The following is a 23,467-nucleotide window of genomic DNA, read 5'->3' on the forward strand; positions in this document are numbered from 1 at the left end:
GGTGAAACTGTGAGTATAAGGTTGAGACCCGGGCTCACAAGAAAGGACTCCGTTCCAGCTACGGTAACAGCTAAACTTTGCCGGCACCAATCTGTGTGGGGTCATGCAGTATAGGCAGAGTTAGACAATAGATCACCAAGGAAGATTTTGTGTTTCTGATTTCCAAAGCACATACATAAAGTGACTATCAAGACAGCTTTCCAACTTGCTGCTGTACCCAGTTGGTGCAGTATGAGAGAGAAGCATTTTGGGTATGACCCGTGCATTAGATATGCTCTGAGAACACCTCCCAGATCAAACACCAGGAAAATTTTCTGGTGGATACACTTCGTCTCAATCGGAAGAGATACGACCCGCATGCCAAGCTCCTTGGCCCTGCCAGTAGGAAGAGTCTGAACATGCACAGACGCACGACAGTTCTCTCCCACACAACTTGATACATGAGGTGCAATGTACTCAAGCAGCTAAGAAATCTCCTTCCTCTTAAATGAGCTTACTGTGTATCTGCCAGAAAATGAGTCACATCTCACAGCTGCTATAATGCATTCACATTCACTGCAGTGGCCCTTCTGGTAAAAATGTTAACCCTTTCTCTCTGCAGCCCTGGATGAAAAGTGTGAAAACTCCAGCTCCCTCAGAGTGAAAAGAGCTAGAAAGATCTTGACTATTAATGCTGGCAGAGGAGTTGGGTGTAGCGTACTCCAGTCAGTCTCCATGGTGAGGAACCTAGAATACCACCTCTGTAAAAAGTACAATTCTTTCACCTGAAGGAAAATGAGTGCAGGCTTGAAACAGATACAGGGTTCTTGAGTGGAATGTCTACTTCTGCAGCTCTCAAGTACTTCTTACCTCATAATATAAAGCTCTGAAACTGATACAATTTTGTATAAATTTGGATGACCTACCATACAAAACATCCTAGTCGAGCTGTGGGATAGTCAGTGACATCTAACGAATGCACCAGGAGCTGTCAGGGTTAAACCTGTGAGGGAAGGCACAGAGGTCGCTCCTGTGGTTTCTACACCACAGTATGAAGGCCTACGATTATAAAACCATGGGAATTTTGGTCAATCCACTGTGGCATTCTAATCAAAAGAAAAACATTTAAGCCGAGCGTGATAGTGTTGTGGCAAGCTAGAAATAGGATACTATAAAAACTGGAAGGTCTCATCTCACATTTCATGAGGGTTCCCACCTTTGAGCAGTGTAGAAAACCTTTTAGACTCTAACTCCCTGTTAAAATCAAACTGTGAACCACAGACAAAAAGCACAGTTTACTGCTGTTTTGCATAATAGTAATTGGCTTTATCCTTTACTTTGTACGCATTTCTACATAGTGAAGCTGTGAAACATCATTCACGCTCAGAGTGAAATGGCCAGAGACAAGATTTTCATTTTACAGGAGCACATGCTGATCATCAGGTGCTGAAACACAACACAGAGCCAACTGTTCTCTGTGTATTTAACAGTTACTCTTTTAAAGTACAGTTTGACTTTACAATGCAGGACCATTTTGCAGCATTTTGCGGACAGCATTTCTCTGCAGTGGTAATGGTGTTATGCTTAAAGTTTCCTAGCAGTAGTTTGCTCTGAAGCCAAGGCTCCTTAGTTAAAAAACCAGGCTCCCACAGTGATCAGCTGATGCACAGTGCCACTTCACAAAAAACTTCCTGGAAATTCATAAGTTATTGATGCATACGGTGGACATCTTACAGAAAATATGTTCCAAGACTTGAGAGCTGTATTGACAACCCAGAAAGTCACGATAACATTTGGAGAGGGAATTTCGTTTTTAAAGACTGGCCAGACTATTGCTGTTTTACTTTCAAGTACGTACATTTGTTCATGAGGACCAGAGAGGAAATATTTTGCCTGACTTGAAATACAGCTCTTTAGTCATCCCCAGATATCTATCTTTGACAGGCTGACGCAGTTCTGAAGATGGAGTATTTTACAGTAATGTCCCTGGGTTGTCTGCATCCCATTCTTCCCTTTCTCTGAGGGTGAGGCTATAAAAGTAAGGAAGGAAGGCATTTTGGCTGTCTCAGGTCTCAGCCACCTCCTTAAGTACAAGACTGTAATTAGGATACTCAGGAGGCAAGGAAAGTGATCAGAGTGTGAATGTGCAGGATCCATTTCCAAAAGCCCAGTTACATGCTAGCAACATGCATTTGTTCTACGAATGGCCTCTGTACATTCCCACTCAATTTGATCAGTAATTATGTCATATGAAAAAAATGGGATGTGAAGTCCTAATTGAACAGTGACAGAAGTCGCTCCACCTACCTGATGAGCTGCAGTCTGGATGCTCGACCTATTTTTCAGTATTTAATGGAGTCTATAATACAGCTAAGTATTTAGATATTGCAACTCTGACTTTTCTACATGTCCATCCATGCTGTGCCAGAGGCACCACTATTTTCCATCTGTAATGTGATCTAGTCCCAACAGATGAAAGATAAGGTTACTCTGAAGACTTCTCTTCTTACACATATTCTGCCCCATTTAAATTTTACTTCTAACATAAACAGATTTAACGTCTTGTCAAATTTACGGGGCCTGCTTTCTGACATGTGGAGTTCTTATTTGCCTCAATATGTGCACGGCTTCTAGGAAAGACTACTACTTATCTGAATTGCTACTTCCAATGGATTTCATGCTGACTGAACATCAGGGGATGTGTTAGAATCACTTAGGGCATATGATAAATCAATCAATCAGCCACTTGTTTGCCATTTCAGCCTTTTCTGTTAAATATTATGGTTATACTACTGTTTAGACAGGTAGACTGAGCAGTTGACATACAGTATACAGTTTGAATGGGGGCTTTGTAAACTAAGAAAAAACTAGGTTGAGTTCTTGCAATATAGTGGCTTCTCTGACTGGTGAGCAAGCTTTACCAAACCTTTCAAAACGCCTTTACTGCATCAGGAGTATACACAGTGCCTTCATCAGTTATTAGGTAATAAGCTGATACATATGCTCAGTAGAGACAGAAAAACTCCAGCTTTTTCTCTGAAAAGACAGGGAGCAACATGAGTGATCTGGCCATCTCTTATGGTAGAAGGAGCTGGAAATAGCTCAGATGCCAACTGAGAGCTCTTGGGAGTGAAGATGCTGCATATAGATTTGCGTGATTAACGGTAGAACAATATGTCCTTCCTACCTCGCCTTCTCCCATGGCACTCAAGTGTTCGATACCTTATATGACCACATGAACAGAATTGCAGTGGGTTGAAAAGTGTATTTCCCAGTTCCTCGATGCTTCACTTCCAAATCTGCCTCAGTATATATAAGCTCTGACCAAAACTAGTATTATAACTACACATAACATATAGGTAATGCATTTAAGTTATTCACTCCAGAAGGGATTAGCTTGGCAAACTTTCTAGCTCATCCACTGAAGAACCTGAAGAAAATGAGCAGCAGTCAACACACAGTTCTTCTACCTTTATAACCTCAAATGCCTCAGTAACAACCTGGAAGAAAAGACAACCAGAATATCCCAGTCATAGATACACCACCACCACATCTGCCATTTTATTTTAATAAATACAAAAAAGAAAAGTTCTTCCATACCTGGCTGAACCTGTGCTGTTTCCCTAGAAAAATAACTAGAAGACTGAATGAGGGAATGGCTATTCCCAGCATCCTTGCCTTTCCAATTCCATCAATGAGCATTTCTTTTCAGATCTTAAGGAAAAGAGCAATAGCTGGGACAGTGAGATGGACGTTGTCCTTCTTTAGTCATCTAAACTTAACAAGGCCTTCAGTTGTAGTTGCCTGTGTGTATAGATTCAGCATAGATCTACAGTGGGATTCCATAAATTAGTAGGACCCAGTCCTTGCAAAAACAATTGTGATTTTAAAACCTTAATTCTACTATACAACCTCAAACATTGCACAGAGGAATGTTATACTTTGGATAAATTCAGAAATTTTGCAGTATATTAATCACAGAACAAAGTTAGTATTGCGGATATTATTGCAAGTAACCTATAATCACACCTACATTTAGGTCATGTGAAGGTTTTTTCCCTTTATTTTTCACCAGTGCATTCTAAAATTGGGGATGTTTGCTCTTTGTTCACACATGGCTATGTCACCACCCCACTCGGGCAGCACGGTTGTTGCACAGCAGCCCTAACAGAGTTCTCCAGAAATCCCATAGATCTTGAAGGCTCAATATCCATGAGTGAGGAACATTCAGGTGTCTGTGGCCATGCAGCCTCTGCAGTAATTCTAGATTTCTGAGGCAGTTTGCATGATATCACTAATTTTGCTGGAAAAGCAGTTTTCTCCTTACTGATATTGTTTCCATTGGTGTTTTAAAGTCATTTACAGGTTTCATACAAACATCACTGTGGGATTCCATAGCTGGAAGGACTAAGTTTCCAGGTGTAAGAATGAGTTGTTGATCTTCTACATGGAAAACATCTCCCAAAGCTACTGCTGCTGGCATTCTGTGTGTCAGTAAAGGCTTGATTCCTTTGTGATGTTTACCTTTAATGAAATTCATACTGCAGTCTGGGTGAGCGAACTTTTGAGTAACCACAATAAGCATCTAAAAACTAAAATAAAATGAGTCTAAGTAAATTAGATGAGTTCTATATTGTCATGTCCGTTTCCTACCAAAAGAATCACTGAGCTATTGGCATGGAAGTTTTCCTGCAGACTTCTTACATACAGCTGACAATACCGTCTGCCTTCAGGGCCAGCAAAAATCAAAGCAAGGATGCTGGAAAGCGTTTTAGGAAAGTAGAGCGTAATCCCAGCAATATTTTGCAGGAAAGACTATATCACAACTGTCATTTCAGAAATCACTCTAAGGATCTTTTTATATACCTTCTACTCTACAACATAAGTCTGTTAACAGCTCTTTAAATACGACTTCAGGAAAAACTAGCAAAACAGTACTTGGAAAGACCTCTTCTCAGAAAAAATTTTTTTGCTGTTTTAAAAGCTATTATAGAAAAATATATGGAATGTATTTCCTAATCTAGAAAGGCAACCCAACAATATCATTTAGAATCAGCCTTAAATTAGTAAGAAAAAAATGAAATATAGTGATATATACTTGGACAGTGTACTCTTGTATTGTAAAGCACTAACGAAAAACTTGGCTCTGTTTAAATGGCCTAATTATTCAAATCAAGAGAATCGTGTGCAGTAGTAAAACCAAATTCCTTCCAAAGCAGAGCTACTGTAAAAACTCTAACCCTAATCTCACCAAATATCCTTTGCCCCCCCCCACCGCCCCTTTCCTCATCACCAAATCCAAACAGCACCTTAGTACGAAAGAACGTGCTTCTCTGCCTCATCTTCATGCTGCCGCTAAGGACACTGAAGGCTTCTCTGGTATGATTACGTCTGCTCCTCCTTGGATCTGCCATAGTTTGGATGGAGTTTTATTCACCAGGTTTTACTATCCTAATTAAAAAAAAAAAAATACAATGTTTTATACAAATGACTAGTCATGTAAAGTAGCATTGAAACAATAAAAATGTTTGTCTATAAATAGTTTTCATCCTTAGGTATGATTTATTTAGAATTTTTCTTAGGTAAGGTTTGTTTTGTTTTAAATAAAGAACATTTAAACAAAATTACTACATAATGAAGTATCAGAAACATACAAACATACCCAAAATTCATGTCACTCTTCATCATTCCCTCAGTATTAAGCAAATCCTGATAGGAGAAAAATTCCAGTCAGGCACAGGCAGAAGACCATCTGAAAATGATACATTTGCTGAAGTTTCTTCTATGAAAATCAAAAGATCTCCAAATACAAATTAAGAACACATCTCAGATCCAACTGTAAATGAATGCTACTTACTTACCTGAGCACACTCTTCATCTGTAAGACATATCATTGCCCATGAGTGCTTTTTATTATACAACAGATAGATAGTGTTTATACACGTGGACTATCAATAGTATGTTCTAGATGTATTATTCTGTGCAATAAAATCCAGTCCCCCCTCATTCATTACAGGACAGGATTTCCTTGTTTAATTCTGCTCCTTTCCCTGTGACATTTGGAACTGCATCGAGTTAAATTAATTGTTCCAGTTTCTAGGACAACGAAAACCATTTCTCCTTTCTGGGGCCTTCACCCAAATCCTAGACTGCACTGGATGGAACGGTGGGAGCAGGTCATCCAAACACAAGAGCACCAGCACTGCAGCTTGTGAGGCTCAAAAAACCAAAACTTGTATGTGGAGCAGGTTTTCTTTCAGAGAGAACAGTAGAACTGAACACTTCTGAATTCAGTATCCCAAATGCCTTAACCCCTACCTGATTTCTAAGACAGACATAGTATCAGTAGGAAAAAGTTCTGATGAGTCTAAAAGAAACCTCTGATTCTCAGCTGCACAATCCCTACACTGGGAGGCAAGGAGAGAGCATAATGCCACGCTATGAAAAAAGGTTTCTTGTAATCACTCACAGTGGATGCCCCCATGTTCTGCAGCTCCAATAACAATAAACATTTTTAATACTAATATCTAATCCTCTGCTGAACCTTGTTGTGCATTTCTGCTTGGAAGGAATGAACTTGTAAACCCCAAGCAGTACTGTACCATGAGCTTCACTGTAGGGTCAAACAGCCCTGGAAAAAAAACTAAATTACTAGTAGGAGGTCACCCTGCCTTTCCTAAAGTTCCACTATGGTGCTCTGCAGCTATGTACCCGTAAAATAGTAACAAAATTTGAGCTACAGAAAAAAAAAAATTACTGGGACTTGTTGCAACATAAAGGCAGTTGAACAGTTGAAGAGAACTTTTGATTATGGGGTCATTAACATACCTTATATTATGTATTTCAGCAAAAAGATGATAAATGAAAAGGGAGCTCTGCATTCTGTGAAAAAGCAAGACCTGTTTTCTCATTGTGACTTTTTTTGCAAGATTTGTAATGTCTGACTGCTCTGATAGTGTAATGCAGGAAACAGCTCTAAATATCCACTTGCACTCAGCATTTCTGAGCAAGTTATACATTCACACTTCAAAAAATACTGGAGATGATAAACTACAAGCTTCACCTTTTAACAGTCTTTTAACAGATACCTCAATTTTCAAGGGAGGTGAAGGCTTGAAGTCATCACTTCACTGACAAAGATTAGAACTGTGCGTCTTCACGATTTTCTACCTCACTTTGAATTTTAGATCTCACCTTTACTAATTGGAGAACACATTTTGGCAATTTCCCATGCATTAAGGATCTTGCACAACATTTTAGACACAAGACATGTGTCTCTTAACACCCAAGTACTTTTAAGTACTTTTTTTTACCTTAGTTTTGGTAGAATTTTATCCGATAATCAGAATGAATTCTTTCAGCTTTTGAAATGTAATAAACTGAAATTTTAAGTCTCATGATTTTTTTTGGCTAGTTCTACTGAATAAAGATTTCTGCCAGTGAGAGACTTTGGATAAATTACCTAAAAATAGACTGAAAGCGATCAACCCAGTAACTTTTAACATTCGAGCATCACCAAGTAAGTGTTTACCTTTTGATCATCATTTCTATCATCATGTCCCGAACTGCAAGTTAGTGCTGATGTACCGACGTTTTTTACTGTACAAGTCCTCTTAGAACTGAAGGACATCATCTGTTTTGATGTCACATTCATTACTATGGCAACAGGAAGCAAACAAATGTACAAAAGAGACATCCTATTAATGCTGCTTAAACAAGAACATTGAAGATCAAAACTCAATCAGTACCTGCCAATTAGAAATACTGACATTAAACATTGAAGACAAGTAGGTCTTACCTTGTCTTCAGGTTGGAAAAAAAATTGCTTACTTTCTTATTGCCCAAGAGAAATGTTTATTTCTACCTTTAGACATCTCTTACCTTTACACTGCTCATCTGATGAGCCTAACTTTTATTAACATAATAAGTACCAATCTTTTCTGCAGTCTTTTTGAGATACCTATAATGTGAAATGATCTTGGACATTTTAAGTAATGCCACAGCAAGATAAGAATGGAAGACAACACATCACATGGGCTGTGCTAGGGTTTTTTTTTAGCCATTTCCCAGGTGCCAAAAAAATAATTCCTCTAGTTAGTAAGAGCTGGAAAAAATCAGACAAACTTTGGGCACATGAAGAGGCATGTAAAGCAATGGGAATTGTGAAAGCAGTCTTTTGGAAGGCATGTTGCTTTCATAAACTTAGGAAATAGATGCCACTGTTAACTGCTTTCTTTCATGGTATATAATCCCAGTATCAATGGCAAGTATGAGTATCTATTGAAGTATTATTGCATGATCTAATACAAGTGTGCTTTAAAGAATATAGTAAAAAAGTTTCAGTAGAGCAATTAGTGTGATTGGGAAAAACAGAAGCTTTCAAGGATGTTAGGCCTTCAGGGATTACATAAGCAGTACTGAGGCTGTTTCATGTTTTCATATTCTATTTTGTAATTTCATATTGGGAAAAGTCATCACATCAGTCCACTAAACTGAAATGCAAAATGTCTGATGACTTTGACCAACTACCAAAAAGGCCTCTTAACCAATCAGCTAGCAGCACTGCATTAGTGTACCTACTGATCTATCCTATGGACTGGGCATACATTAGACTTCACTCACCTCCAGAAAAATGTAACTTCAACATAAATGTTTAATATGTTTAGGAACCCGGGAATGAGATATAGTGTAAAAATTGCATCTTTGGAGAAAGCCGATTGTTTTAGATACCTGAAAGATACTGGTAGGAACAGAAGAACCAGATTAACAAAGCTACTATTACATTCAAAACCCATTTCCCTGTTACTTTATTACACAAAAAACCCTGGGACCTCCCACATGCAGCTTTTCTTACATGGTTTGGAAACAGATGAGAACTCTAGGAGATCAGAACAGGAAACTAGATCAAGACCTGTCAGAGATCAACAGGGACAGGCTGCTCAAAATTCCCCCTCCCTCACCTCCCTCCAAACTGGGAGGGAAACTGAAGTATCTTCTGACATGTCTCATTCAAGACAGTAATGAGAAGTTGATTAAGCACCATCTTGGTGCTATATTGCTGGCTGTATTACTCCAAACAGGTGAAGCTTTAACTTACAGCCAGTAACCTGTATTTCACTGCTCGCTTGCTGAAGGAGTTATTGTGCCTCTACAAAACATAATGGAAGACTATTTCCAACCCTTTGCTCTTATTTGTACTTGACCAGTACATATGCTGAATTAAGAACTTGTTTGTTGCAAATACCCAAATAAATGAATTGCTTAATTATAAATTTCCCATGTGCAACAGGCACTTGGCAGGCAAGAAAGCTTGCTTGAGTTTGCTGTCAACAACCCTCAATTCCTTCCACTACTCTCCTTTGAAGAAAAGGACCAGGGAATACAGAACTTGGCACAACTTTGTATTTTCTAAAAATCAGGGGGAAAAACACTTGTACAATTATTACATGCATAACTCCTGTTATCACTGCGATTTTCAGGAAACTGCTGAGTATCACCATATTTGAAGTTAAACCTGATCTGAAGCCAATCACTTTGAGTGTGTCTTGAGCTCCTTGAGAACTGGCTCTATGTTCCTGCTCTTAGTTTGTAGAGGCACTGCAGAGCAGACAGTACTGACTGTAGATGTAAAAGACAGCAGCTAATACTTGAGATCCAAAGTAGCAACCAATGCTTTGGGAACTAAAACTGACTCTATGTTAACAGACACTTCAGTGACAAAATTCATTCATAACACTTTTATTCTTACAGTTCTAGGTTTGAACTGTACATGCAAAGTTGCATAAGTCACAATAGAGATTTACAGTGGATTCTATTCTATGGTAGAGTGCAATCCAGAATCCTTATACAGTATAAAAAACAACTTTAAACATCAAGACTTTGTTAGGAGCAAAAGGGTTAAAGCTTCCCCAAGTATTTCAGCTCTCATAGATACCTAGTTACTAGGTACTGTATGTTAGATGTATGTAGAGTTGAAGAGCTGTAGAATGTTTATTAGAACTTTAACATCCAGATGTCATACCATCTTTGTTACTTCTTTCCCAAATTTCTGGCAATTAAGAATAAGTCAAAAACCCTGCCACCTGCAACCAGCTAATACAGACAAAAATAACTACTCCTTGCTTGCCTGTCTAGGGTTGTACAGTGTTAAAGAAAATATTCCCTCAATGGCATTTGTATCTCACATCAGCTGAAAAAGCAATGTAACAAAAATAAAGGTATAACATCTTTGAAAATAAATATAAAGAGGGAATGCAGACAAAGTGTCAAAGATTTTTTTTTGGCAGGTAACATTCATAATATACAAAATATAACTTATTCATATTAGCCAAGGAAACATTCGTTGAGTTCCTGTAAACTGTTTTAATCCACCTCCTCCATGCGTGATGTGTCATCATCTCCTTCAAGAGGTGGCATCTCCTCAGTAACTGCTGGACTAGCTTCTTCCGCAGCAGTATCATCTTCATCAATGCCTGTACAAGAGACATACAATTAATACCAGTCTCAGAACTCAAAGATTTAGTTTCCTTACCACTTCAATACCTGAGGATCCCCCTTTCCCCAAGCCTGTTACAAAGAAGTACCAATGTGTTTTACATGATTTTGAGACACTGAGTGCCCCAAAGTGCAGGTAAGCCAAACCAGAGCTTTTTAAAGAGTGAAGAGGTTTAACTTACCCAGGCCAAGTTTGATCATTCTGTAAATGCGGTTGGCATGTGTCTGAGGATCTTCTAAACTGAAGCCAGAGGACAGGAGGGCTGTTTCATACAGCAAGATGACAAGATCCTTCACAGACTTGTCATTCTTATCAGCCTCTGCTTTCTGCCTCAGTGTTTCAATGATGGAATGATCAGGATTAATCTCAAGGTGCTTCTTTGCTGCCATGTATCCCATTGTGGAATTATCTCTTAATGCCTGTGCTTTCATGATCCTCTCCATATTGGCAGTCCAGCCGTATGTGCTTGTTACAATACAGCAGGGAGAAGTAACCAAACGATTGGACACAACAACCTAGAGATGGGAACATAAAGCAAGAGATTCAATGTTTCAATGCTTCCAGCTGAACAAGTACACCCATTACTTTATTTAACAGCGACATTTCAAAGTTGCAGCTATGTCATGGAAGACAGACATGACTCATGAGGTCACTTAGAGCTGAAGAATTTGCAATATGAAGCCAGTGTATTCAAGAGAAGCACCTTACTTCACTAAACTAAAGACAAAGTCTGTAAAGCAAGATGTTCTACAGAATGATTGTGGCTCTGGAGAACGAGGAGGTTAGAGATTGTATCTAAGCTTCTCTCTTAAGTAACCTTTTCAGATAGTTAACAATTCACTACATGCAGACAAGCTGAATATTAGTAGTAGTATACTTACCTTTTCTACTTTCTTTTCAAGGATATCTTTCATTATTTTGCAAAGGTTTTCAAACTTGGCTTTTTTCTCCTCTTGTTTCTTTTTCTCTTCTTCATCTTCTGGAAGCTCCAAACCTTCTTTTGTTACAGAAACCAGGGTTTTGCCTTCAAATTCCTTCAGCTGCTGCACACAGTATTCATCAATAGGCTCAATCATATAGATCACTTCCAGGCCATGTTTGCGGAGACGCTCCACAAAAGCAGAGTTAGCCACCTGATCTTTTGTTTCACCTGCAAGACATGAGAATTCCAGTTCTGTTCAAGCCTCAGCACTACAACATGGCAACTTACTTTTCTAGAATAGCCTACGTAAATCTCCATTGACGCTTCACGGCCAGCCCATGAAAAAGATGGGGACATAAGCAGGTTTGACAGGCTGAAGAGATCAGGCTGGCTTGAAGAGCCTCAAGCCTTTCCAAACTGACATCAGTTTCAAATACTTAGCTGGGTTGAAAATAAATTTGAATTTCCTAAGAGGCTAGAGAAGAAATTGTTTTCCCTTTCCTGCCAAGGATGGAGACCACCACCACCACAAGATGAGAAGCCCTATATAGCTCAGTTTCTGGACATTTACCTTTTGAAAACAGCCTTAACACCTGTTGACCCAACACCTAACAGAATTAGTTTGAACTTTAGATCTCGAGTAGAATTCAGACACTCTTAGCCAAGCCAAAGGACACTCAAATCAAAATATCTGGCACAAAGTTAGATGGCAAGTGCTGTCTTCTCAGAAGACATACTAAGATTTCTCTATCATGTATCCAAATTGCTGCCTCAACTAGTGATCTACATGCAGTGCAACTTGGTTGCATACAAATTGAAATCAGTAACTTTTTACACGACTACACTGTTGCATCAAAAATTTTTCCGCTCAATATTTAAGGTTGTTTCTCTTTCTAAATACAGGAAGAGAACTGCCATGCTTACTTACTATATTCTTATCCCAAATGGAAACTATGTGCATACGTACTTTTCACACACTATTTCTGTTACCAGCTCACCAGTAATGTAGTAGACATGTTTCTGGTTTTCCTTCATTCGAGTACAGTAGTCTTTCAGAGAAACCATTTCATCACCAGATGCAGATGTGTAATACCTCAGTAATTCTGAGAGTTTCTTGCGGTTCTGGGAGTCTTCATGTATACCAAGCTAAAAATAAATACATAAAGTTTAAACTACCAGATTATTCCTTTAGACAAATACTGAACTGCAATAGTTCAGAAGTTTACAGTCACTATTGTCCCTTAAGCAGAAAGGCTACAAACCTTGATGTTTTTGGAGAACTGCTCATAGAACTTTTTGTAATTCTCTTTGTCCTCAGCCAGTTCAGTGAAGAGTTCTAAGCACTTCTTCACCAAGTTCTTTCGTATCACTTTCAGGATCTTGCTTTGCTGCAGCATTTCACGGGAAATATTTAGAGGCAGATCCTCAGAGTCTACCACACCTCTCATGAAGTCTACAACAAGATGGTTAGAATTAACTTCACAGATCTCAAGGAAAACAGGTTACAATTCACCACTTAACTGACCTTTTAATTTAACCTTTTTAATTATTAGCTTCTACAGAATCCTGGGCAACACAGAGCAGATCGCACTAACTGCTCACACACTTTCTGATCAGCTTTTTAGTGCTTGGTCTTCCCCCCAGATTCCTCTAAAGCACAAAGGGAAACTCTGAAATTGCCTAAGCAGTTTCTCTAGTATTACGGGGAAACATTCTCTTCAAAAATATACTCACTCAGGTATTCAGGGATCAGTTCCTCACAGTTATCCATGATGAAAACTCTGCGTACATACAACTTGATGTTGTTCTTCTTCTTCCGGTTTTCAAACAGATCAAAGGGTGCACGCCGTGGGACAAACAAGAGAGCTCTGAATTCCAACTGCCCCTCGACAGAGAAGTGCTGTAAGAAAGCAAGACATTATTTTTTAATGTTTATTTTACTGCAGTTTGTATGGCTTCTATTTAAGCAGTCTTTCAACACCTCTTCAAATGTGGAAAGCAAGTATTAACTAACCCAAATTCCAGGGGTGTGGGGTAGGGATCCCACCAGCTTTTTAACAATAGGCAAGATACTGGTCAAGAACAATAACTTTCTCCAAACATACATCCGGAAGTTCTGTTCAGTTGCTACCAGGTAAGTAGACTGATTCCAAAAACATGCTCAGCTCCCTGCATTCTATAGTGAGGCTCTACAAAAGATGTGCATTCTTACTAAAACCTCTAATTATGGTTACATAAAGAGGACTGCTAAGACTCACCTCCCTATCCCCCTTTAACTGCAGGTATTTTCAAAACTAAGGAACAGCCACATTTACGTTTACTTGCAATCTACTTAAGTTTAGATTTGATAAAGACTAAGCTATACAAAGTGAGAAAACAGCTGCACTTACATTTATTTGCAATAGATTGGAAGTACGGATTTGATGAAGATTATAATCACAACCCTTAGCAGTAGCCAGAATAACTCTACCAATAAGTGTAATCATCACATAATGGAAGTGTTCTAAAAACAGTATCACTCCAAATACTGGGCATCTTACCACAAAATATCCAAGGCACTGGATCAGAATTCAGCTGCATACTTAACAAGCTTCCAGCTCTAGCAAATACGATTTGACTGCAAAAAAGACAAACTGACAAAAAACCTACTTTGACTGCCAAGTGGTCTTCCCAGTCATTGGTTAGACTCTTGTAGAATTCCCCATATTCCTCATTGGTAATGTCATCTGGATTCCTGGTCCAAATAGGCTTGGTCTTGTTGAGCTCTTCCTGATCAATGTACTTCTCCTTGATCTTCTTTTTCTTCTTTTTATCTCCATCCTTCTTTTCCTCTTCTTCATCAGAACCAACATCCTCAATCTCTGGTTTATCTTCTGTCTTCTCCTCTTTCTCTTCTTTTTCCTCTTCCTTTTCCTCAGCCTCATCATCACTCACCTCCTTATCACGCTCTTTCTCCACCTATGAGAAAGATCATTCATTGATTAAGAAACCTAAACTTTTTCCCAACAGCCCTAAGATATCTCTTGCAGTCTAACAAAGCTGGAAGTTATACGAACCTGCTGTGAAGTTTCCCCCCTAGATTCAATTAAGCGCTTACCTTCTGGTGTGAGACAAAAAGTGGTATTTTGGTTCACGTGCTTTTTTGATAGTTTATGCTATTTAACTTCACGATGCTGAATTTACAGTGAGACTACATCAACATGCAGTAACACACTCCCCAAACCACTGAATAACTACTACAAGCTTGAAAAAATACATTTTTACTGAATCTCCTAAAAATAAAGCTCTAATTAACAAAATTGTATTTGATCAAGAGTTAAATCCAGGTAACATCTATAACAAGTTATAGCGAAATGCATCTAGTATAAACCACTTTTCTGTATTATAAGAATTTCACTTAAGGTGACTATACTTAATATTTCAAGCAAAATACATACAAAGAGTGTAATAGGATAGCCGATGAACTGAGAATGCTTCTTCACAATTTCTTTGATTCGCCGTTCTTCCAGGTATTCAGTTTGATCTTCTTTAAGGTGCAGGATAACTTTTGTTCCACGGCCCAAAGGTTCTCCTAGAATGGAGTTTAGAAGTTTTACTTGTGTAAAAGCTGACTGGGCTTTGAGAAATTCTAAAATATCTCTTGTATAGAAGGTATTCTTGTATCAGCAATTTCTTCACCACTGGGGAAAACATAAGCTTCTGGGTACAGGAACAGCTTTACAGATACTTCAGTCAAGCCTATCGTAACTAACAAACACCCAGCAAGTGTCTGAAATAAACTTAAGAAAATTTTCACTAATTACTCTGCTCACATATCATCTTTTAAATATTTTTTATTATAGAGTTGTAGGAATCTACAAAGATATTTCCATGTTCAAGCTAAAAAAGCTTAGTCTTCACTGTAATGCATCATTTAATGCAGCCATTCCCCTATCACATGTAAATGGTTGATCAGGGTACACTGAAACATGAAGAGACTTACTGCTGTGCTTCATCTGACATATGCCTAGTACTACCCATATTATACACTGATGGTACTGAGCTCTACAACACGTAGAGTAGGAACCTGAATGATAGACATTTTTAGAAAATATACTTGAGCAGAAACATGCAACACTCACCATTATCAAGTCTGACAGTGAAAGATCCTCCAGCTGACGACTCCCAAGCATACTGCTCATCATCATTGTGCTTGGTGATCACAGTCACTTTCTCTGCAACAAGGTAGGCAGAATAGAAGCCAACACCAAACTGACCAATCATAGATATGTCAGCCCCTGCCTGCAGTGCTTCCATGAAAGCCTTGGTACCAGACTTAGCAATAGTACCAAGATTATTAACTAGGTCAGCTTTGGTCATCCCTATGCCTGTATCCACAATGGTCAGAGTGCGGTCATGCTTGTTTGGAATCAGGTTAATTTTCAGATCTTTCCCAGAATCCAGCTTGCTTGGGTCAGTCAAGCTCTCATATCTTATTTTGTCCAATGCCTGTAAGAAAACAGACAGGCTTTAATATTCCTTAACTACTCCTAAGAATTTTGGTAATCATACTGAAACAAGCTCTTCTAGGAGAGCAAGTACTTACATCTGATGAGTTAGAGATCAGCTCCCTCAGAAAGATTTCCTTGTTGGAGTAGAAAGTGTTGATGATCAGAGACATCAACTGAGCAATCTCAGCCTGGAAGGCAAAAGTCTCCACCTCCTCCTCCATTGGTTGATCTTGAGTCTGCACAGCTTCTGGCATCTGTAAAAGACAGGTAAGTTGAAATTCCATCCAAGCCAGCTGCAATTTGATGTACATACCCATTTACAAGCAATGATAACATCATTTTGAGATCAAGATACTAACTACATGGCTTCAAATACAACACCCAACTCAATAGGTTAAGAAAAAGTTTTTATTTCCTACCAACAACAATTTAAACTTTTCTGAACTTGGAAAACTGACCCGAGATTAAAACTATGAACCCTACTTGACACTTTGTTTCACACTATTTAGGATAATGTAGAAGAACATTATCCTTCCCCCTCTCATTAATTCGTGAATTAATTCAGGACCCTTATGTCCCCAGTCACAGGCTAAGTACTGCCTATTTTTACCAGAAAGAAAAATCCTACTGAAAGCTTGGCCTGATATTTTAGAAATAATGGTTGGATTATTCTGCAGTCCATTAGAAGTCTCATTAGAAGTGTTTCCTTTTTCTCCCATCCAGCTATTTTGTTCATGCAACTATTATCTTCACAGAATTTACTGAACACTAACATAGGCGCAATAGTCTGGTTGAATGACTTTGCCCTACACAGGTGTGTTACTCAAACTCGACAAACCATCTGTTGCTTAGGAGACCCTCTCCTGTGAGACAGGGCTCAAAAAAATTCTACGCAAAAGGCAAAAACTCTCCAACCACGTCCTCACTTTATCCACTACAGGATGGAGAGGAACACCAACGTTTTATTTCTTAACTATACCGTTAATACAGTAAAAAATAATCAAGTAAGTCAGTCAAGTATCACAGATGGTTGCAAACGCCCCGGTCAGAACCGCGTCCTTTAAACAGTTCGCAAAGGAGATTCAGAGCGACTGCCTCCCGAGAGGTGCCGAGCGGGATCAGCCTCCCGGCGAGCCGGCGAGCGGCGCCCCCTACAGGCTCCCGTCAGCAGCATGAAAGATTCTAGAAACTGCCAGAGCCTTCCTCTACCACCGCCCCCCTCTCCCTCCACCCACTCCCTGACAGCACCAGTCCCGCGCAGCGCGCACCCTCCTCCACGAGCAGTGCACATTGCTGAATAGAGCTTTTCCTTTCTCCTTCCCCTCCCGGCACCCCACGCTTTCCTCGTCCATTTTCCCTGCAAGAACCGCCCGTCTCCGTCCCTCCATCTTGTGCCGCCATGGCCGAGCTCATTCATTGAGCTCGGAGCGTCCGACCCCCCCTTCCCCCGACCACCCTGCCGTAGCGAGGTCACCGCACAAAGGGCTCCCCGGCCCCATGGTAGAGATAGACCTGGTCCCGCACGGGCAGCCCTCTCCCGCAAAAAAAAAAAAAAAAAAAAACTACCCAGATCTAAACCGCCCTCCCCCCGCTCCTCACTAGGAGCTACCTGCCGTTTTTTTTCCCTTTCCGCCACCTTCTTTAAGGAAGTGTAGAAAAACGCGGCTTCAGAAACGACAGCAACAGCCCCCCTCCCCCTTCAGCGAAACCCAGACTTCAATATCTACCACCCCTCCGAGTCCGCGGTGCCTGGGACTGAAGTGAGAACGAGAAAGCAACCGTGCCCCGCACCACGCGGTCCCCCGTATCATCCCCCGTTAGGACACCGCGCGGAGGCAGGCACCAGCCGCTCCGATCTGAGAAGAAAACGCGCGCTCAAAACAACCACCCTTTGTGAGCCACCGGCTCAGCCACGGCCACCTCCTCCGCTCACCTTTGCAGGGGGGAAGGGCTGCTAAGCTCCTCAGTCAGGCAGCAAACACTCTCTACCCACACCGTTGCGCCTCCACTAGTGCGCGCTCCCCGCCGCCCGCTTAGCTTATATAGGTCCGGCGCCGCCTCCTTCCAGAACCATCGGGAACCTTCACTGACAGGCACGGGGGAGGGGGCAAGCCGGGGGGCGGGAGGGGCCGAGGGGGGGAGGGAAGGGGCGGGGACTCCCGGCCGCACCTCCAGGGGGCGGGGCCGAGCCCGCTGGCAGCCAGTAGCAGCAGTCCGCGAAAGGCGCCAGTCAGGGGGGCGAGTCTCGCGCACGCGTTTGCCGTTGTCTCAAATGTCAGGGCGGGGGGTTCTGCGCATGAGCTGGAGGCTGCCTGAGCGCGCGCTCTCCATTCGTCCAACCGTCACCGCGGCCGGGGGGGGGGGGAGGCGCATGCGCGGTGGCCGCCCGGTGTGGCGGTTGGGCGCGCGCGGCGCTCAGGGGGAGGGTCCGGTGGGATTGCGCAAGCGGCGGGGTGACCTCATCCGCCGCCCTGCGTCTCTCAGAACGTCCTAGAAGCGGGTGGGGCCGGGCGGGCTGCGCCGCGCAGCTGAGAAGGGCCTGGAAGGCGCCGGGCCCCTCCGCCCTCCCCGCCCGCAGGGTTCCCGGCATCGGCGTGCGGGGAGAAGCCGCCCTGGCTCCCCTCGGGGCCGAGCGTCTCCCGCTTCGCAGCCGCAGCGGGGGCGCCGTGCCCGGCCGGGTGGCTCCCCTCAAGCCGGTTGCACCAGTGGCTGCGGCCCTGCTCGCCCTCGGGCCGGGGCTGCGGGGTAGCACGGGGAGGCTGGCGGGGGGCCGGGCGCAGCGGGCTTGCCCTGCCGGGCAGGGCGCCTCTGCGCAGCCAGGCATGAATCACAGCTTAGGGATGCTGTGGTAGAGCGTTTCACCTAATCGGGAAAGCAAAACGGTTTCTCGCAGAGCAAGTAGCAGCCCGCGAGTTGAACGAAACCATTTCTCTCAGTTTATATATTTATTCGAGATAAAAAGAGGCAAGGGATCAAATCCAAGAGTTTTGGAAGACTTACATAGCTATGCAGTTACTTCTGTTCAGGATTTAGGTCCTAGCAGTAGCTACTAGATGGATGCCAATAATAGCTTATGAGAGCCGTTAGCCTGAAATTCCCTGGGATTCTCAGGCTGGATTTGGCCTTCACCATCTAACATGTGAGAGTATCTCAGTTAATATTTGGAGGGCACACCTACAGACTGAGACCTAGCATAAAGACTTTGATGAGTACATGCCTCATTAAACTGAGTAGCTCTGTGATTAAGGTGTTTAGCTTAGCTGGGGAGGTTATTTTTAAATCCTGAATGACCCAATAGGGAGGAGGGAGTTAAATGCAGGTCTTCCATGTCTCGGGAGAATGACTTGCATCACATGTTTTCCCAAGGAAGCTTCTAAAACTTTCTTCTTGGAGCTGATCCACTTTTTCTGGATATAAATATTAAGTGTCACAACTGTCCACAAATGACTGATGTAGACATCAATCTCGAGAATCTCTCTGCTCAAAAGAATAGCTGTTTATTCATTTGAGGAATAAAAAAGATGCTGCTTCTCTAGCAAAAATTCATCCCAGGCCCAACTTTCTTTTTAGCATTTTCAGTTGGATCTCTTAGAGGTGCTCCAGACATCTATCTACTTCGGCATCTGATTGGCTTTTGAGAATCCAATTTTTATATGCTTAACATACCCTCATCCCAGTTAAGCATTCTAAATTACAGGGGGTAGCATGCCACATAAGTTGGATATTGTAATGCTTAGGTCTGTTAAGGCATCTAACTGAAGCTCCTTAGGCTGAATCTAACATCCTTAACATTCTTTATCCTGCAGTTTGACCTAGACAAACAAATCTAATTGAACTGTGGCCTACAGGCCTGGTTTTGCTGCAGTGTTATGCCTTTTAGGGAGGTTTCAGTAGTTCTGGGTACCTTTTCTGACAAACAGGAAGATACATTAAGCGTAAAACAGCACGTAGGATCAGTCAAGGAATTAAAATTACAGCTTCTTGCTTCATTGTCACTTCTACAGTATCTGCATCAGAATCCGCAATGGTGCAATGACTTACAGGACTCTGCCCTTCCAAATAGTGTCATTACACCTCTGACCCAAGCAGTTAGCCAAAACGTGGTCCTGTAGGTTATTTTGATTAGACAGAAAAATTGATTGTGGTGTCAACAATAACTTAAGAGGGTGTAAGATGAGCTGCTTCTCAGCACACAAGAGAAATTAAACTGTAAGTGATGTTATTTGCTCACAGTTCTAAGCCACCGCAAAAAAATGAATTTCAGCCAACGCTCAGCCTAGGAAGTTCTAAGTTTTTCTGGGGGCCACCTTCTGGTGCTTATTCTGGCTGTTTCTTTACTTTTCTATGCCTAATGCAGGTCTGATTTTGTGGTGTTTCTCAATGCCTTTCTTTAACACACATGCACTTCTACAAAATAATGTGCACGAAAATCCTTTCTTGAGTATTACACGTTCTTTTGATTTCATACCACCTATGTTTTGAATGGTCCTACTGCTGCTTTGGTTGCTTGCTTCCGTAAAGCAGCTTAATGATTTCTTACCACTGTCTTAATAAAGTGTGGCAGTTAAACCCAAGCATAAGAGTGTAACTTTTATATTTTTCTTCAATTAAATATAATCTAGGTGTATAAATTCCTCTAGGACATGCCTCTTAGGCTGAAACCCTCTTACATTCAAATTCTGTTGACTGAAATGTTTGTTTTCCAACATTTGTGTCAAAAATTCTAGTAAATTCTATGTTTTAGAAAACTGCTAAGCTATTACAATTTACATAAATTATCTAATTATTTTCCCAGGAATATCCTACTAAAATTCTTTGCACTCCTTTTGAAAAGTCCAAAATATTAAGATTGCAACTTTTATTAATATATTCAAGATGTTCTTCTCAAGAAAATCTTTTCCATTATAATCCCTTGTTTACTGTGGATTCAGTCATTCAGACTTATGGATTTACTTAATTTTAAGCATATGAAAACCTATGGAAGGTTCTGCATATGTCTGCAGGATACTGGACCTGAATTTATAGTGTCTAATCTAATAGTCATATTCTGTTTCTTTTTTGTGATTGTGTTATTTAACTTTCAAAGGCAGCCTTCAACAGACTGTTTTTTTGTCAAAATTGTTATGTTCTCTCCACTAGGAGAAAGTAATCTCATATCAAACCATTTCAGTTTTTGCAGCTCTGCTTGACCCAAGTTCTTGTACTTGTGTGCCTGTATAAAGCTAGTATTTTCTTCATGAACTGTGAATAGAACTGTACTCTTTGTTCTGTTATGCTGTGATGGCTAGTTAAGGTTGGCATTTTGTTCCCATGGTTGCTGCATTTTAACTGACTCCAGTTTTGCATTGCTTCAGTTTTAGGGCTAAAACATTCCAGACATGGTTTCTGTCAGAGTTAATTGGGGGGATTGGGGAGGAAGAGAATCTGAGCAAAATAATTCCTTTTTTTCAACAAAGAGATTAAAATACTTTCTTATTATAACAAATAGTTCTATGAATAGGGGAAATGCTGACACCTGATTTTTTCAAGGCCTATGTTCTTGGCACATTCACACAATTGTTTTCTCCCATGTCACCTAGACATCCCTGACACCTCTCCTCATCTTCCCAAACTCATCTATCCCTTATCTACCTTTCTTTGATTTCCAGCCTGAGCAAGAGGCAGCACACACTACAGCTGGTGCACACACACGTGCGTAGTGACTAGTTAGCTGTTGTCTCCTAGCTGTTAGGCCAGCCAAACAGGGAGGATAAATCTGCATTCTCCCTACCCCTTCCTTCAAAAGGGGCAGCAGGAGGATGTGTTTCTGCTACCCACCTATTGATTCTCTCTGACCTTAATATCTCTGTGATCCCTGTACCTTTGCTGAGTTTGGCTGAATTGGCTAATAGGTCAAAATTGTTAGGGAGGGCTGATGGGCAACAGCCATATATTGCATATGTTTCATTTCCCTAGGAAACTAGACTAAAAACATTCTTGCAAAATTTTTTTTTTAACGGCTGTTGTAGCCAGTGTCTGAGGGATGGTTATGTGGGATTTTATTTTTTCCTGTTGATGCAGTATTAAAATAAATAACATGGGGAAATTGCCATGTATTCGGTAAGATTTATCACTTCAACGATTACTGTAAGTGCAAAGGTAAAAATCCCAACAACCCCCAATATTCAATGTAAGCCTAAGCAAATAGTTGATTTCCCCTTGTCAGAATCTGAGCAACTTCTGCTTTCAGGAAGTTCACATTTGGCTCAAATGTTGCAGAACCAGGCTTTCTTTAACCAAAAGCTGTTCCATACCAACCACTCGTGCTGGAAAGTTAAATATACTCTGCACTAACTGCGTAGGCATCAATCTTGTATTTGCTGATTTCCTAAGAATGAGCGCCATGCTTGTTCCCATATATATTTGCACTGTAACAGTCTTTAATTACACAATTTCAGAGAGCTCGTTGCCACATGAAAGTTACAAAATTAACAAAGAGCAAAGTAAAAGGTGGCAGGAAGAAAGAAACAAAGATATTTAATATCCAAAGCATTGAACTAACACCCAGGAAAACTGGTTTTTAGTCTTGATTCTTCCACAAGCTTCTTCAGTGTTGCTGAATAAACTTTTATTCTTATAAGCCACAAGGAAGTTAAATGAAATTTGCATAGAGAATTTGAATTCCAGCATTTAATTAACTTTTGAGTGTTTGATGTTGTAGCCTTAATGCCTTATAACATGTTTTCTTAATAAATTCATTCTAAGTTCTGTTACAGATTTGTCATATTGTTATCTCAGTGCTTCAAGTTTTAGTTAAGAAAAATTAAACTGCAGCAACTGAAATTACCTAAACAGTAGATTTCAGAAAAGTGACATAAGTAGAAGGATGTGGAAATAGGTGTCTGGGTTTCTTTAACACATGGAATTATGCATGTAAAATCTGTTCTCATAATGAAATGTAAAGCCAGCTAGGGATCTCTGATGGCGCAAAGCTTTGTGCTTTCTTAGAACTGTTCCTCAGGCTGTCTTGTCTCCTACTTTCTCGTGTCTTATTGGAAGATGAAGTGATCATAAGATATTAAAAAGTGATTCATACTAGAAACAGGATTGATAATCAGAAAGCTACAATATTTGTGGCGAAAAGAAACTTCAGAGAACAAAATCGACCTCAGAAAATGAAGTTGTACTTTGAACTGTAGGTGGCAGCAATAACTGTCTGGAATAAGTGCAGTATGCATGTGCCTTGCTTTTTAAAAGGTTATGTTTTGTGAAGTGTATGTTAAGGAGTGTGATAACTGTCAGAGTCACTGTGCTCAGAAGGAATGGTGAAGAGACTTCAACTGTTGAATATAAATATATTTGTTGTAGCAAAAGTCAAGAACACTATTAACAAACACCAAATATAACTTATAATAAAAGCTTAGCTGCACAGGAAGGGCTGAGAGAATGGGCATGGAAAGGTCTGTATTCATGCAGTGTTAACAAGGCCCTGGCATAATTGTTCAATAAGAACACAAATTGCTTTATATGCTGTTTATTGCAAAATGAAATATATCTAGATTAAGTTTATAACCAGTGCAATTTGATATTTTAATTTTTTCC

At 40.7% G+C, this 23,467-nt stretch overlaps 1 protein-coding gene across 1 annotated transcript; it reads right to left on the reverse strand.

The window, feature by feature from the left end:
- Nucleotides 1-9,701: 9,701 nt before the first annotated feature.
- On the reverse strand, nt 9,702-17,928 carry HSP90AA1 (heat shock protein 90 alpha family class A member 1). Its single transcript, XM_013940763.2, has 11 exons — nt 17,820-17,928; nt 15,982-16,140; nt 15,518-15,884; nt 14,834-14,967; nt 14,046-14,354; nt 13,131-13,296; nt 12,659-12,849; nt 12,395-12,542; nt 11,356-11,624; nt 10,656-10,989; nt 9,702-10,451 (listed from the first exon to the last, which is right to left on the reverse strand). Exons 2-11 carry the CDS (start codon nt 16,138-16,140, stop codon nt 10,342-10,344), a joined length of 2,187 nt encoding a protein of 728 aa, XP_013796217.1. The 5' UTR covers nt 17,820-17,928; the 3' UTR covers nt 9,702-10,341.
- Nucleotides 17,929-23,467: the final 5,539 nt, after the last annotated feature.

This window comes from Apteryx mantelli, chromosome 4 (assembly GCF_036417845.1).
Source record: "Apteryx mantelli isolate bAptMan1 chromosome 4, bAptMan1.hap1, whole genome shotgun sequence".
NCBI classification, from domain to species: Eukaryota; Metazoa; Chordata; class Aves; order Apterygiformes; family Apterygidae; genus Apteryx; species Apteryx mantelli.